The sequence below is a fragment of the Saimiri boliviensis genome, chromosome 21, assembly GCF_048565385.1.
Source record: "Saimiri boliviensis isolate mSaiBol1 chromosome 21, mSaiBol1.pri, whole genome shotgun sequence".
Lineage (NCBI taxonomy): Eukaryota > Metazoa > Chordata > Mammalia > Primates > Cebidae > Saimiri > Saimiri boliviensis.
Genome location: NC_133469.1, coordinates 8216634 through 8233073, shown reverse-complemented (window position 1 = coordinate 8233073; position 16440 = coordinate 8216634). Strand labels below are relative to the sequence as shown.

At 45.0% G+C, this 16440-nt stretch overlaps 1 protein-coding gene across 1 annotated transcript in view; it reads right to left on the bottom strand.

Annotated features, from left to right (window-relative positions):
* MOV10L1 (Mov10 like RNA helicase 1) overlaps positions 1-16440 on the bottom strand; it is a 66573-nt gene that overhangs the window by 25800 nt on the left and 24333 nt on the right. Inside the window, exons 9-13 of the mRNA XM_003932771.3 lie at positions 15683-15877; positions 11775-11889; positions 5852-6029; positions 5474-5544; positions 3308-3399 (exon numbers count right to left, since the gene is read on the bottom strand). Coding sequence (XP_003932820.1) covers positions 3308-3399; positions 5474-5544; positions 5852-6029; positions 11775-11889; positions 15683-15877 — 651 coding nt within the window. The remainder of the gene's footprint in view (positions 1-3307; positions 3400-5473; positions 5545-5851; positions 6030-11774; positions 11890-15682; positions 15878-16440) is intronic.

Below are 16440 nucleotides of genomic sequence, written 5' to 3'. Positions count from 1 at the left end.
GAACAGAATAGAGAGTCTTTAGAAACAGTTCAACAAATATTTGGTCAACTGATTTTTTTTTTTTTTTTTTTTTTTACAAAGGTACAACAGTAATTCATTGGAGAAAGGGCAGTTTTTCATCAAATAATGCTTGGACAGCTGGATGTCCATTCCACCCCCCAATTTCCATTCACACCCCACATCATTTGCAAAGCTTAATGAGACATATCATAATTCTAAACGTATAGGTTAAAGCTGCCAAGTTTCTAAAAGAAAACAGGATAAAATCTTTGAGATCCAAATAAGTCAAAGATTTCTGAGATGCATCACTAAAAGATGTGTGAAAAAAAATGTTGATAAACTGGACTTCATAAAAATTAAGAATTTCTGCTTTTCAAAAGACACTATAAAAACAATGAAAATACAAGCTACAGTCTGAGAAAATATTTGCACAAACACATATCGGATAAAGGACTGTACCGAAACTACAAAGACATCTCTGCAAACTCCATCATGAGAAAACCACTTTTTAAAATGGGCCCAAAGACTTAAGGAAAGACTTCAACAAAGATTTTGTACAAATGGCAGAAAAGCACATACAAAGATGTTCAGCACCATTAGTCATCAGAAGAACACAAATTAAATCCACAAGGAGATGCCCCTTCACACACAAGAATCACCTCTGTTCTGGAGTTAAAGCAAGTCACTGGAGTCCAGGCCTGCACATCAGCTGCAGTCTCTCTGGCTACCATGATGGAGGCTGTGTGCCTTCTACCAGTGCTGCTGCTCCCTATGGCACCAGCCAACCCTCACACTCCAACACAGCAGCAGCCCTTCCCTCCCCATTCTTGGGCCTTCTCATGCCACTCACATGCTGAGGTCTCTCATCTTGCAGAGCAAACAAAAAGCACCCCCTCCCTGGGCCTCCTGTATCTCTTTGGCCATGAACTTCTCTGGCTCTTTCTCCATCCTGCCCACCCTGCTTTCAAGGCCAAATGCCTTAAAAAGAAATCAACAACGTTTATCCATTCCCCCATAGTCCATTCATTCACTCTCAATGCATTCCAATCTGGCTGTAGCCCAAACACTGCCGATTTCTCAGAAAGAAATAAAAAAGCACTAATATTAAAAAAAATTGATAAATTTGACTATGTTAAAACGAGTACCTTCTATTAATCAAAAGACATACATATTTAGTTATGTTAAAAAATACATATATTTTTAACTCTTGCTTTGTCTCAGGCTGGAGTGCAGTGGGGCAATCTTGGTTCACTGCAACCTCTGCCTCCTGAGTTCAAGTGACTCTCCTGCCTCAGCCTCCCGAGTAGCTGGGATACAGGCATATGCCATCATGCCCAGCTAAGTTTTGTATTTTTATTTTATTTTATTTTTTATTTATTTATTTTTTGAGACAGAGTTTTGCTCTTGTTACCCAGGCTGGAGTGCAATGGCGCGATCTCGGCTCATCGCAACCTCCGCCTCCTGGGTTCAGGCAATTCTCCTGCCTCAGCCTCCTGAGTAGCTGGGATTACAGGCACGTGCCACCATGCCCAGCTAATTTTTTGTATTTTTAGTAGAGACGGGGTTTCACTATGTTGACCGGGATGGTCTCGATCTCTTGACCTCGTGATCCACCCGCCTCGGCCTCCCAAAGTGCTGGGATTACAGGCTTGAGCCACCGCGCCCGGCAGTTTTGTATTTTTAGTAGGGACAGGGTTGCCCCATGTTGGCCAGGCTGGTCTCAAACTCCTGACCTCAACAGATCCTCCCTCCTTGGCCTCCCAAAATGTCGAAATTACAGGCGTTAGCCACTGCACCCAGCCTCAAAAGATAGTTTTTAAAAAGCTGAAAGACAAGGAACAAACCTGGAGAAGATATGTATCTAAGAATAATTTGTCATAAAGAATACAGAAAGGACTCCTACAACAATAAAAATCAGATAAATTACTCAATAAAAATGAGGGCAAACGACACGAGCAAGCATTTCACAGAAGACGAACATTTTATGGCCCACAAACAAGAAGATTCTCAGCCTTGTAAATAAACCAGAGAAAAGTATATCAAGACCATCATGACATGGATTACACACCTACCAGACTGGCACCAATTAGGAAGTCTAACAAAATCAGATTATAGGAAGGGCATCCATCAACAGGTCGTTATACACATTGATAGTGGAAGTCACTGATGCAACCACTTGTAAAGCTGGAAACAGAAACACACCCCAAACCCAGCAATCCGACCCCTACACACACAGCAGCTCTAGGAACAGCAAGAAATGAACCATCATAACAGAAAACAATGAAGATGTCCATCTACAGAAAAACAACAGAGTGGGTATTCAGACAACTGTAACGAACAGTGGTTACAGACAGCAACATGGAGATATCTCAGGAACACAATGTTTAGTGAAAAACTGCAACTCCTAGGAACCAAATACAGCAAGTTTCAAAATAATTAAAACTAAAGAATACATTTTTTGTGCATATATCTAGTTAATGGTTTTGTGGAGAAAGAAAAAGCCAGCTGGATGACAGGTCACAGCACCCCTCATCTGACAAGAAAACGAATAAAGGCAAGGAGCTGGTAGCTCTCAGTGGCAGTGAGGAATGAATCAGAGATCTGGTGCATGTGAGGTCTGGGAAAGAATAAACATGCAAACATATGCACCTTTATATCTCAAAACATAGTTGACGATAAAGCTATCAACACAGGGCATGCAAAATGCTGTAGGAGCCCACTTCCATCCATGAGGCCTACACATGTCAGCCACAGGCATGGGGGGCACTCCTACATCACTACTTAGATGTCAGTGGACATACTCAAGAGAAGACTGTCCAGTCAAAGAACGAAGAGACAAATTAACTGGACATGGTGCCTCACCCCTATATTCGCAAAACCTTGGAGGCCGAGGCAGGAGGATCACTTGAGCCTATGAGTTTAAGACCAGCCTGAGACCCCATCTCTTTAAAGGAAAAAAAAAAAAAAAAAAAGATGGCCAGGCACGGTGGCTCATGCCTGTAATCCCAGTACTTTGGGAGGCCCAGGTGGGCAGATCACAAGGTCACGAGTTCAAGACCAGCCTGGCCAATATGGTAAAACCCTGTCTCTACTAAAAATAAAAAAATAACCTGGGTGTGGTGATGGGTGCCTGTAGTCCCAGATACTCAGGAGGCTGAGGCAAGAGAATCACTTGAACCTAGAAGGCAGAGGTTGTAGTGAGCCAAGATCGCACCACTGCACTCCAGCATGGGCAACAGAGGGAGACTCCATCTCAAAAAAAAAAAAAAAAAAAGACATTTGAAAGAAGACTCACTAAAAGCATTACCTATTATATGTAAATTCCACATCCATAGGTTCAAAGTTATAGGCTTGTTCAAATTCTGGATTAATTTTAAGAGTTACATCTTCTTCATGAATCTAAAAAGGAAACAAACAATATACCCGATTTCTTGGAATAATCTGATATCTATATCCAGCAACACATCATCAAAAATTCATTCTATAGCTTTGAGCTAAAATTCGGTATCTGCAAAATTAGTTGAAAAGGATTAAATCATTATGCCATTAAATAATACAAGCAAGAGGAAATGGTTGACTATCCACTCATACTTATTCAACTTCTATTCACTGGGCTCTCCTAAGACTCTGAGAACACAGAATGAGTTGGAGGTCACAGACTCCACAACTGTAGCAAAGTATTACCTACTATAAGAAAGCATTGATAAGGAGGTCTGCTGGGTGCGGTGGCTCATGCCTGTAATCCCAGCACTTTGGGAGGCCAAGATGGGCAGATCACCGGAGGTCAGAAGTTTGAGACCAGCCTGGCCAACAGGGTGAAACCCTGTCTCTAATAAAAATACAAAAAGGAGTCGGGAGTGGTGGTGGGCACCTGTAATCCCAGCTACTTGGGAGGCTGAGACTGGAGAATCTCTTGAACCTGGGAGATGGAGGTTGCTGTGAGCCAAGATTGTACCACTGCACTCCAGGCTAGGTGACAGGGAGACTCAGTCTCAAAAAAAAAAAAAAAAAAAAGAAAGAATATCATTACGGGTCTTCTTCTTTTAGTAGAAAAGCCCTCCAGCTGAAGTGAGATCCTGCATATTCTTTCCTAGACAGTATGGGTAGAAAAATAAGAAGGAAATCCCTGAGCTGAAAGGAGTTCAAGCTCTTCTCCAGGTGACACAGGGAATACCCTGGCAGGAAGGGTTACTTGAGGGTCAGGGCTGACACCAGCAGAGAGTCGGGAAGCTATGCCCTGGGCTTGCTTCCAGCTCTGAGGAAGGGGAAGCAACAGTGGTACAAGGCTGTGGGATCGTTTCCCCTGAGGTTGAGGAAGTCAGACTAAGTCATCACTCTACACAGGAGACATTTGTTAGTCTACCTGAAAAGAGGAGGAGGTGGCATCCAAGATAGCCTGAAAAGGCAAAAAGAATTTTTGGAGGTAAAAAGGATATGGAAGATCATTTCAGATGCAAGGGTTTGAGTGATGGCATGGAGGCCAGGCCATGTGGCTCAGGAACCAGGAGTGGAGGCGGGCAGGTGTCTCACTCCTGAGGTCTCTGGCTCTGCCTTGGAGGTTTTGGTATGCAGGGCTTCCTTTCCTGGCACAGCTGGTCTACTATTTGGAGACTAAGATGGTCACATTGCTATCTTGGGGTCCTCAAGTCAATCTGGTCAACAGCAAAAGTGTGTAATGGAGAGCTGGTGAGGTCATGTCACTGGGGTCTCACATCTCAGTCCACAGGTGATGGACTAAGTCATTACAAGATCTGAGATCCTGCCATGATTTTGCCTTCTGGGAAATATCCCATTCTATGAAGTCAGCCATAGTGTGGACCCTGCATGAATACACAGCATGGAGTGACTACGGCAGCAAAGGTCAGAGGCTGCCTCTTCTCGTTCTCTCAGCCCTTCTTCCCTCTGACAGTAAAGGCTTTGACATTCTCCCTTCAGGTTTTCTACACTGGGTCATATGTGGCTTCATCTTCTCGGATGCATAGATGAAGCACCTCCCTTCTCACGCAGATCCCGGCATCATTCCCAGCGCTGTGCTTAGAACATGCTCAGTAAAATCCAGCTCAAGAGTCACAGCCCACCCCATGCAGATGTATCTGGAGCACCAGGAGCTACTCAAAGCCAAATAATTACCTTCACATGAACGTCAGAGCTGCAAACTTTTAGATATGTTTTTCCTTTTAAGGCTTCCACTCTGTTAGCTCTTCCAGAATATACACAGAATGCCCAAACATAACTGAATGCAAACATCATGACTTACATATCACTTAAAAGATAAATATGTTTTACATGGTTGAAAATTATAGTATTATTTCCTTTATGGATCAAAAATTTAAAGATTCACTGTATCTTCACATTTTCCAAAATAGCCAGCGCACACGGGAGCATCTCCCCCAGAGCCGTGGGTAGATGTTACCTTTCTAACAGGTCAGACAGGGCAGTCCAACATTAATGCATGAAGAGAGTGTCCTCTCACCTCAATCACATAGCTGATGTACTCGACGGCATGTCCATTGTACTCTTGAGTTTTTAAAATCAGTTTATCACCTAGTTAAAAACATATATTACCGTGTTTAAAGCTAATAAAAATCACAAATCTCTGTGCTGTCCTATAAAATCCAGTATGACGAGGTTCAATAAAACATTACTGAGGTCAAATGCTTAGAAATAATGAAAAACAACAAAGAAACATGCTTGGTGTACACAGGCTGCTAATTTTTAGTGAAATTCTAACCCATAAGAAAGAAAATGCAATAACATGACTGTCATATTGCCAGTTAAAGAGTATTTTCTCTCTCTTAAGTGTGGTTTGTCTGCTAGTCTACCAAGGGAAGCATGTGAGTAACAAACACACCTGCATACAGAGAAGGCCTGCCTTCGGCCAATCCTGGGACCTCCAGAACCAGCAGATCCCCATTCCTTTTCAAGATGACCCCGCTCATGTTGTACTCTTTCAGTTCCATTTCTGCATGAATCTCCTCAAGCCACAGCAAAGTTGAAAACTTCTCCTTGTAATTTGACATGTTCAGAAGCTGGAAAACACCCAAACGTTATAAAATCAGTGAGAACGCAGCAGCACGTGGAATACACCCGCATCTGGAAAGCAGCAGCTCTGGAGCTGGAAAGTCCCAAGGGCTCCAGTTCAGCAGATGGCCTCCCAGGTGGGGTGATCCTTGCCAGAGTCTGCCGATGCTTCAGTATCATACGGCTCCAGCACGCTCCCTGGCCTTTGCCATGTTCCCCGGCCTTCAGCACAAGGCTGTGGGGCTCCAGCACGCTCCCTGGCCTTTGCCACATTCCCGTGCCTTCAGCACGAGGCTGTGGGGCTCCAGCTGGTGGTGTCCCTCCCTGCACTGCTCACCACTATCCACTCTCCCACTCTTTTTCAGGTCTTCCAAGTTTATTCTGGAAAGGCAGAGCTTGGCTTCCAAAGACATTCGTGAAAAAAGAACAAAACTTCCAGATCTGGCCAAGATGGACAAACAAGGAGCAGATTTACCCTTCTACTTGAAAAAAACACTTAAAGAGACAGAGAAATACGAAATGATGGTGTTTAAACAATGAACATCACGCAGCACAGGACTGTGATCCCAAGAGTGGGGAAATAATTCATGGTAGGCCCCATGGCTGCCCCACATGCACCTGAACAGAGCTCCTAGGCCCCAGCACAGAGGACCCAGGGGAGCCGGGTGGTCTCTGAGATGAGGAGAGGAGCTGGGGTCTATGGGGCTGAGTGCTGAGAAGAGCAAGTAGCACAGAATGGTCTGGAGAGGGTCAGGAGACCCACCCGGGACCATCAGCTTAGCACTGATCAATGCATGAGGCACCATCCTGCAAGACCCATCGTGGGGCCAGACCAGGGCCTCAGCACAATGGACCCTTGTGGCTGGGTTCGTTCTGTGGCAGTGGCTGTCCTGCATATCACAGGTGTCAATAGCACCACTGTCTATACCCACCACATACTAGTAGCACCCCCTCCCCCAGTCGTGATGATCCAGCATCTGCTGGGAAAACAGTCACCTACTGTGAACCACCAAATCAGGAATGATTCCTAACACTCAAACAGACAAGGGTGCTATGGGCCCCATCAGCTGGAGCAGGAAGGCTTGTGATAAGGGGAGCACTGGGTAGAGTCTTCAAAAAGCATAACACTAAATAAAAAGTCCCTCTGCTCCCACCTAACAAAACCAAAACGCCAGGCTTACAAATATCCAGCCGTATCTAAGTAACTTAACTGTATCCCAGAAAAGAGCTCGAAAATTTCTCTAGAAAAAGAAAAATATCCAACACAAAACACAGTAAAATTCAGAATGTTTGGCATCAAAACAAGATTACCAGGCATGAAAAGAAGCAGAAAACTACAACCCACAATGAGGAGAAAAATCTACTGATACAAACACAACCAGGAATAATGCGAACACAGTTAGTTAGTAGCAAGGACATGGGAACAGCTGTTAAGACTGCAGAACGAACAGCCAGAGAGCAGAGGAGAGACTGGGCATGAGGAGCAGGGACAGGAGAGGCAGAAGCTGGGAGCGTGGAGCAGAAATAGGGGAGGCAGAGACTGGGGGGCAGCGTGGAGCAGGAAAAGGGGAGGCATTGACGGGGGTGAGTGGGTGAAGTAGGGACAGGGGAGGCATAGACTTGGAGGCTCATGGAGCAGGGACAGGGGAGGCATGGCCACGTGGGACTTGTAGCAATGACAACTACAATGTTTGATTAAAAACATACTGGATAGATGACACATTGCAAAGAAAAAAATAGAGCAATACAAACGACTCAAAATTCAACACAGAAAGGACTGGAGGAAGGAGAGCTGTGCATGACTGAGCCGGGGGGAAACCTGCAGCAGCCTGCACGGAATCGGAAAGCGGGAGGGCAGAGAGTGCGCCTGAACATATGGTGGCTGAAAATTTCCAAATCTGAAGAAAACTCGGGCCCACATATCTTTAGAATCCCAATGATCCCCAAGCACATGAACAGGAAGAAAAGAATGTGAACCACCACACACCGTAAACCACATCTATTAAGACCAGCGATCGAAGAGAGAATATTAGAAGCCGCTAAGAAAAAACGTTATGTGCAAAAGAGCAAAGACAGGAATTAAAGCAAAAGAAGAAACCATAAGAAAAACTAGAAAATACTTAAGAGACGAATAAAAACAAAAACACAACACAGTAAGACTTACAGGAGCAGCACGAGCGGTGCTGAGAGGGAATTTATGACTGTGAGCACTGACAAAGGAGAACAAACTAAACCCAAATACAGCAGAAGGAAATAAAGATTAGAGGAGAGATGAACAAAACAGAGAACTGAAAAACATAGAGAAAATCAGGAAAACCAAAAGTTGGTTCTCTAAAAAGATCAACAAAATTGACAGACATTTAGTAGATTAACTAGAAAAAAAGAGATGACACAATCTACTAAAACAAGATAGGAAAGTAGGGACATTACTATAGATTCCACAGAAATAAAAAGGATTATAAGAGAGTATGAGCAACTCTATACCTATACACAGATGAAATGGACAAATCCCTAGAAACACAAAATCTACAAAGACTAAGCCATGAAGAAACAGAAAATCTGAACAGACCGATTACTATTAAGGAGGTTAAAGCAGTAATCAATATTCTGAAAAGGAAAACCCCAGGACCTAATGGCTCCGTAACTAAATTCTATCAAACACTTGAATAACTAATACCAATCCTTCTCAACTTTTCAAAAAGATGAAAGAGGAGGGAACACTCTCTGACTTATTCTTATGAGGCTGGCATTACCCTGATGCCAAAACCAGACAGAGATACTACAAGAAAACTACAGAGCAATATGAACACTGATGTAAAAATCCTCAGCATGATACTGGCACACACAATTCAGCAGCATGTGAAAAAGATTAGCTGGATGTGGTGGCTCATTCCTGTAGTCCCAGCTACTTGGAAGGCTGAGGTGGAAGGATCACCTGAGCCCAGGAGCTTGAGCAGTGAGCTGTGACTGAGCCACGGCACTCCAGCCTGGGCAACACAGCAAGACCCTGTCTCAAAAACACATATATAGAATAAAAGGATTATACACTATGATCAAATGGAATTTATTCCTGGGATGCAGGGAGAGTTCAACATTTGAAAAGCAATTACTGTTACAACGCACATTAACAGAAAGAAGGGAAACTTCACATGATCATCTCAATATAGAAAAAGCATCCCCCAAAAAAGTTTTTTTTTGAGACTGAGTTTCCATCTGTCCCCAAGGCTGGAGTACAATCGTGCAATCTTGGCTCACTGCAGCCTCTGCCTCCTGGGCTCAAGCAATTCTTGTGCCTCAGCCTCCTGAGTACCTGGAATTACAGGTGCGTGCCACCACACCTGGATGGCATCTGACAAAACCAACAGCCTTTCATGATAAAACTTAATGAACTAGGAAGAGAAGAAAACCAGGTTGGATGCTGTAGCTCACACCTGTACTTGCCTGTAAGTCCAACACGTTGGGAGGGCAAGGCAGGAGGATCGCAAGACCCCGTCTCTATAAGATACACAAAAGTAAGCTGGGCACGGTGGTGTGCCCCTGCAGTCATGGCTGTGAGCTGCGATCACACCACTGCACTCCAGCCTGGGTGACGGAAGGAAAGTCTGTCTCAAAAAAATTGGGAAAAAAAAAAAAAAAGAGAGAGAGAGAGAGAGACAAATACAAAAAGGAAAGAAAAAAAAAAAAAGAAAGAAGAAAGGAAGAAAGGAGGAAAGAAGGAAAGAAAGAAAACCACCACCTCAACATGACAAAAGTCATACGTGAAAAACCCACAGTTAATATCAGACTCATACTCAAAGCTGAAAGATTGGAAGCTTTCCCCATAAGATCAGGAACAAAGGTAGGAGCCTGTTTCACCACTGCTGTTCAGCATGGTACTAGAAGTTCTGGCCAGAGCAATCAGGCAAGAAAAAGAAATGAAAGGCATCTAAATTGGAAAGGAAGAAATAAAATTATCTGTTTGTAGATGGCATAATTTTATATGCACAAAACTCTAAAGAGTACACAAAAAACTGTTAGAATAAATAAATTCAGCAAAGTAGCAGGGTACAAAATCAAAGGACAAAACTTATCTTCATTTCTAAACAAGAACTATGTTTCGGGAAAAGGAAACTATGACAGCAATTGCATTTACAACAGCAACAACTTAAGATTTAATTTAACCAAAGAAGTGAGAAAATTTTACAAAGAAAATGACAAAGCACTGCTGTAAGAAATTAAAGAAGAACTAAATAAATGTTAACACATTCCATGTTCATAGCCTGGGGGATTTAAAAGTTAAAATGTCATATTAACCAATGCAATCTACAGATTCAATGCAATTCCCATCAAAATTCCAGTGACAGGTTGGGCATGGTGGCTCATGCCTATAATCCCAGCACTTTGGGAGACTGAGGTGGGAGGAATACTTAAAGCCAGGCATTTGAGACAAGCCTGGGCAATGTAGTGAGACCTCATCTCTGGGAAAAAAAATTCCAGTGATGTATTTTGCAGAAATAGAAAAATGCATGCTAAAATTCATATGAAAGATCCCGAAAAGCAAAACAAATTTTGCCAAAGAACAAAGCTGTAGAACTCACACTTCCTGATTTCAAAACTGACTACAAGCTAGAGCATCAAACATCAAATCGGTGGCCCTAGGAAGGAACTGAGGAGCACCTCCCCAGCCAGCTGGACCCAGGTCCACCTTTTTCTGTCACTTTCTTTCAATGAATCATTCAGGCATTTGCCTGCAAACTCAAAGTGACTGGGGGAGAGAGGACTGCCCTCCTGACTCATGGCATCCTCCCCGCCCAGGATCTGTAAGTAATACGTGTTTGAACTTGTTTCTATCATGGCAGTGGACTGAATTTGCACCTTCCATCCCAAGAACCCAGGGCTGCTCAGATTGAGTTTTCCTTGGTGTTGGGGAACACAAGGTTGGGTTCCCAGTGCCATACTTCAGGCAGGCATAACCTGGACACAGATCAGACAGGAGCCACTGGGACGTCTGCCAGTATAAATAAGTTTCCTGTGCGAGGAACCCCTGGTCATGGGCAAGGTAATTAGGCATTAGCCCGTTTTCCTGGTAAAACAAGGATCCCCTGAAAGGTGCATGGTGAACACCCAGGTCCTGCTCCCTTTTCTCCTTAGGACAGGGCTGCCAGCTGCTCTGGCACTAGAAACTCCAATTTAGCTGGGGATTCTCAGAACACCTCAAACCCCTACAGAAAAAGCCCTCCTGGAGAAAGGGCAATGTTCTCCCCTCAAACTGCCAAATTTCAGTCTTTTCTTCCTTCCTGGACTTTTATTCTCCAGCCACCCCACTCAGAACACGCTCCTCTGTCTCCCATGTGGGTGGGGACCTGGGTTCTCCTCCCCTGGACCCTTGGCCTGCTGGCTCTGTCAGGGTGATGTTAAGAGGCTGGAACGCTTCTTGCTCATAACAAAGGCTGCCTAGTCTAGCGAGAGAGCTGGGCTGATGGCAGAGGTATCCCTCAGTTCTGCTCCAGACCACAAAGGCCCCATGTGTGACCCAGTGAGGCTGCAAGATGCCACCCCCTGGCGCACAGCAGGTCCGGCGGCGTGAGTACTAAGGTGCCTCATACCTCATCATTCATCCTTCAGGGCTAGGCAGTGACCCTCATTATCCCAGCTACCTGTGAAGAAAACGAGCCAGATGAAGGTCTGAACCTGAGACGGAACCTCCTGGCTTTGTCAAAAAACAAGAGTGTCAAAAGATGCAAACACCCCACACGCCATCAGACACTTCCTACCTCTGCAAGTAAAGGCTGGAAAGTCAGGATGTCAATTTTTTGTTCCACACATTTTCTAAGTCTATCTGGGATTGGATATTGTGGAAGAAAACTTGGAAGTTGTCGTCTTGAGTTCCTTAAAAAATTAAGTTCACAAGTTAAAACCAGGTATCACTAGACATTCTTACCCACACATCCTTTCCTACTTTAGGAAGACCAAAGTTCATCCCCTCACTGAAAAGAACTGACGTATGAACAGCTGGTCTAAGGCAGTGGTTTGAAGCTGTCGTTTTAGTTCTGGGATCCTTTCCTCACACAGTTCTCACAAGGTGCTCTACTATTTGTAAATAGGCAAATGCAGAACAGGGCTGGACCCCACCCCCAACCCCCCGCCGAGTCTCCTGCAACCAGGAGTTTGAAAACAGCTATTTTTAACCTTCTATGAGCTGAGCTCTTCCTACTGTATTTGTCATCAAGACCCCATCTGGGCCCATCCCTGTCAAGCACGTATTAAGAGAACGCTGCTCTGTCTGGCTCCTGCCTTCGATTTGTTTTTGTTTCCCAGCCTGTGGTTTCTCTGGGGAAATTCAGTATGTTCAGGATGAAGAACATCGCTGCCCTGGAGGTAAGCCCAACATAGCAACAGGAACCACAGGAAAGGGACAGATGGGGGAGAAGAAACCAGGAGAGAGCAGGGAAGCAGAAAGTCAGAATGAGGTCGATGAACCTGAATCCAGTGAATAAGGATGTTGGGCCTTTCTCCCTCACTCCCTCCTAGCTCTCCGTCTCAGTGCAGTCTCACCTGAGAAGCACACACTGCTCTCCTTATTGCACTCACCGTCATCTCAATTTGGGTTCCACTGGCTCAGCCCTCAACTGGAGAAATGGGGTGAAGACGTTCCCCATGATTGTGGTGAGGGTTATGTCAGTGCTCATGTGTGAAGTGGTTTGGAAAGCACTGATTACTAATGTGAACAAAGTAAAGGGAAACTAGGATGATCACTACAGGCTTAGGTAAGCAGCCTGAACAGCTAACAGAACCACATGGCCTCAACAGACACACTGGATTAACAAAATGTGGCTACGATAATGGGTGGCTGGAAACTCAACTGGGAAGGTGCTGGCCTACGGAGACCCCCAGAACAGATCTGCCAAGCGAACAAACTGTTCTATCCAAGAGCCAAAGCTGCCTGGCACTAGGGATCCTAACAGGATGTTCAGGGCCTGTGATGGCCAGCATGGATGGCCAGCTCTAGAAGCAGGCACCCGCCAATGCCCCGTGGGCAAGTCCAGAAACCTGGTGCTGCAGGTGTGCTCAAGCCAACCCAGGCCAGGCACTCTGGGTCACCAACCTGACTGGCAGGAAACTAATGTCCTTGTTTTAGAGACGCTCCCACACAGCATGTTAATATTCACAGGGAAGTAACTGACCAGAGGGTTAAAATCCTTCTGGCTGTCGCTCTGTGTGTTTCATTTTGTGTTAAGCCAAATGATAACTAGAAAGTTGCCTGGTATGTCATTAGATGAGAACCAGGGATCCTCCAAGGCTCCTGCAATTAAAACTCGATCCTCAGGGACTCTGCTCTGCCTGGCTAGCTGAGGGACCTTCCTGCTCCTTTTCTGGGTTACATCCCTACAACCCCTTGATGTTGAAACTGTGCCCCAGGCTGGGCACAGTGGCTCACGCCTGTAACCCCAGCACTCCGGGAGGCTGAGGCAATCATGAGGTCAGATGTTCAAGACCAGCCTAGCCAAGATGGTGAAATGCTGTCTCTAATAAAAATACAAAAATTAGCTGGGCATGGTGGCAGGCACCTGTAATCCCAGCTATTCAGGAGGCTGAGACGGAGAATTGTTTGAACCCAGGAGGTGGAGGTTGCAGTCAGCTGAGATCGTGCACTGCACTCCAGCCTGGGTGACAAAGCGAGACTCCATCTCAATCAATCAATCAATGGAAATAAAGAAACTGTGCCCCGAAGAGTTAAAGGAACCAATGACCAACAGAAATTCTTGAGCCTGCAGGATGGGTGATAAGAGAAGAAACAACTCCAATACTGAGGCTCCCTCTGCTTATGACATCAAAGGACTGGCTGAGATTAGCTGGAACCAAGATGGACAACTGGAGTTTGTGCAGAACTTGCTGATGTCCCAGCCTGGATTCCCACCGTGTGCTTCATGCTAAGTCCCTCTGAACTGGCACATGTGACCTGTGAGGTAGCATGAAGAGGTAACTGCACACACCCAAGACCTTTCCAGACCTCCACTTTCCTTCCACCAATCACCTACTAATCCCAGAGTCCACCTGCTAAACATTTTCTGATAAAACTACCGCCTTAAAGCCAGCACAGAGAGACACATTTGAGCTTGACTCCTATCTCCTTGGGGGTTGGTTTTTCAATACAAAGCTCTTCTTTTCTCAGAAACCCAGTGTCATAGCAATGTCCTCTAGTGCATCAGACAGTGAGCCCCTTCTTCTCAATAATAATGTGCCCAGGGACCACAACTGCTTATTCCCTTACTGAGCAACTTCTCTGTGCCAGGAAACTACACATTTTACCTGTCTGACCTCATTCAATCTTCAAACCACATGAGACAGGGACTACCATTTTACAAATGAGAATAAAGCACAGAGAGGCTAAGAAACTTGCCCAAGGTCACACAGCTTCTTGGTGGTGGTGCTGTGGTTCAAACATGGTCTAACCTTCAAAGGTAAACAACCACATGATATTCTTCTCTGCTAACAAGTTTTTCCTTTAGTCTGCAACTTAGTAATAAGTCCATAATCCCTCATCCTGAACTGTCACTGGGGCAACACGTGATTTGAAATTCAGAATTTTCCTCCAGGTGAGAGGTAGACCAAAAAAAAAAAAAAAGAAAGAAAAGAAATTCCGAATTTTCCAACATTGGAAAAGTGACCCATCTCACCCTCAGGGCACTCTGGGGTAGCAGCAGAGCTCAAACCCATCAGTTATTACAGCTGATGGAGGAAAAGTCACACTACGAGGGGCAAAGTTATTATACTTTAAAGCTGGCTATTCAGGGCTTTTTGGTCTTACAACTACAGATGAGAATACGTGAACATGAAGCGCTTTCCTGAGACTCTACTCCAGTTAAAATCTGGGTGGTCCACATGTTCCCCAGCCACAAGTAACAGATCACACACTGCTTCTCCTAGCTTCATTCTTTTTTTCTTTTTGAGGAGTCTCACTCTGACGCCCAGGCTGGAGTGCAGTGGCACAATCTTGGCTCACTGCAACCTCTGCTACCTGGGTTCAAGAGATTCTCCTGTCTCAGCCTCCCGAGTAGCAGGGATTATAGGCACACGCCACCACGCCCGGCTAATTTTTTTATTTTTAGTAGAGATGTGGTTTCACCATGTTGGTCAGGCTGGTCTTGAACTACTGACCTCAGGTAATCTGTCTGCCTCGGCCTCCCACAGTGCTGTGATTATAGGCATCAGCCACCATGCCCTGCCCCTTGTAACTTCATTCTTAAGTGGTACCATATCTTCAAACAGGCTTCGGGTGACCCCACAATCCTGTTGCCCCCAGTACGAGCGATATGGGGATGCTGTGCACTGCACACCAAGGCCTCGTCAGGACGGGAGAGGTAGCGGAAGCTGGGTGAGGCCAGCCTGCTCTGAGAGCTGCCCTGAGAACTGCCAGGGCCGAGTGAGGGCTGGGGGAGTGAAGGCCACCTTCCTTGGGCTTCACGCTGCTGTTGGGCAGCAGAGACAGACCTTGACCTTTAGAGCTCCACTGAAATGTGCCCCCATCCTCCAGATACAATCATGGAAAGAGGCTCAAACCCCAGCTTCACCCCCTTTGTCACCTCTCCAGCTAGGTGGTGCCCACTGCCTGCCAGCGCACATCTACTTTCCTTCACAGACAAAGCTGCCAGACCAGACACACTCCTTTGACTTATGGTACCTTTTCTGTGTGGTCACAACAATTGTAGGTTTTACAGATGTTAATACTTGGGAACTTTTAGGCTTTTTCCAAGAAAATGGTTCACGGACAGCAATTAGTGACTCCTCCCCACTGATAACACTGACTTCAAGGTATCGCCCAATTAGAAAATTGGAAAAACAAAGCAAAAGGAGCTCCTTGCAGCGGCCAGGATTTCTTGAAAAAACAAAACGAAATTTAGTTTTAGTCATAAATAAGATAGGCAGAGTCAACACAATTTTGTACATACAAGAAAAGTGACAGAGCTAACACAGTCATCTTTAGTCTTCAATAATTATTTTTACAGAGAAAAAGGAGATCTTCTAAAATAAGTGATGTAATTAAAATTCTCTCAAGATAAAATTAAGCATCTATGAGCTGAGTGCAATGGTTCAGGCCTGTAATCCCAGCACTTTGGGAGGCTGAGGCGGGCAGATCGCTTGAACCCAGGAGTTTGAGACCAGCCTGGGGAACATAGGATGAACCTGTCTCTGCAAAAAATACAAAAATTAGCCAGGCATGGTGGCACATGTCTGTGGTTCCAGCTACTGTGTAGGCTAAGCGGGGAGCCTACGGTGGTGGAGGCTGCAGAGAGTTGTGATCATGCCTCTGCACTGCAGCCTCGGCAAGAGTGAGACCCTATCTCAAAAAATAAAAAAATAAAAAAATTAATTAAGCATCTACAATAGTCTTTCTTGTAATTCTTACACTTAAGAATAGGAAAAATTTTCAATATTCCC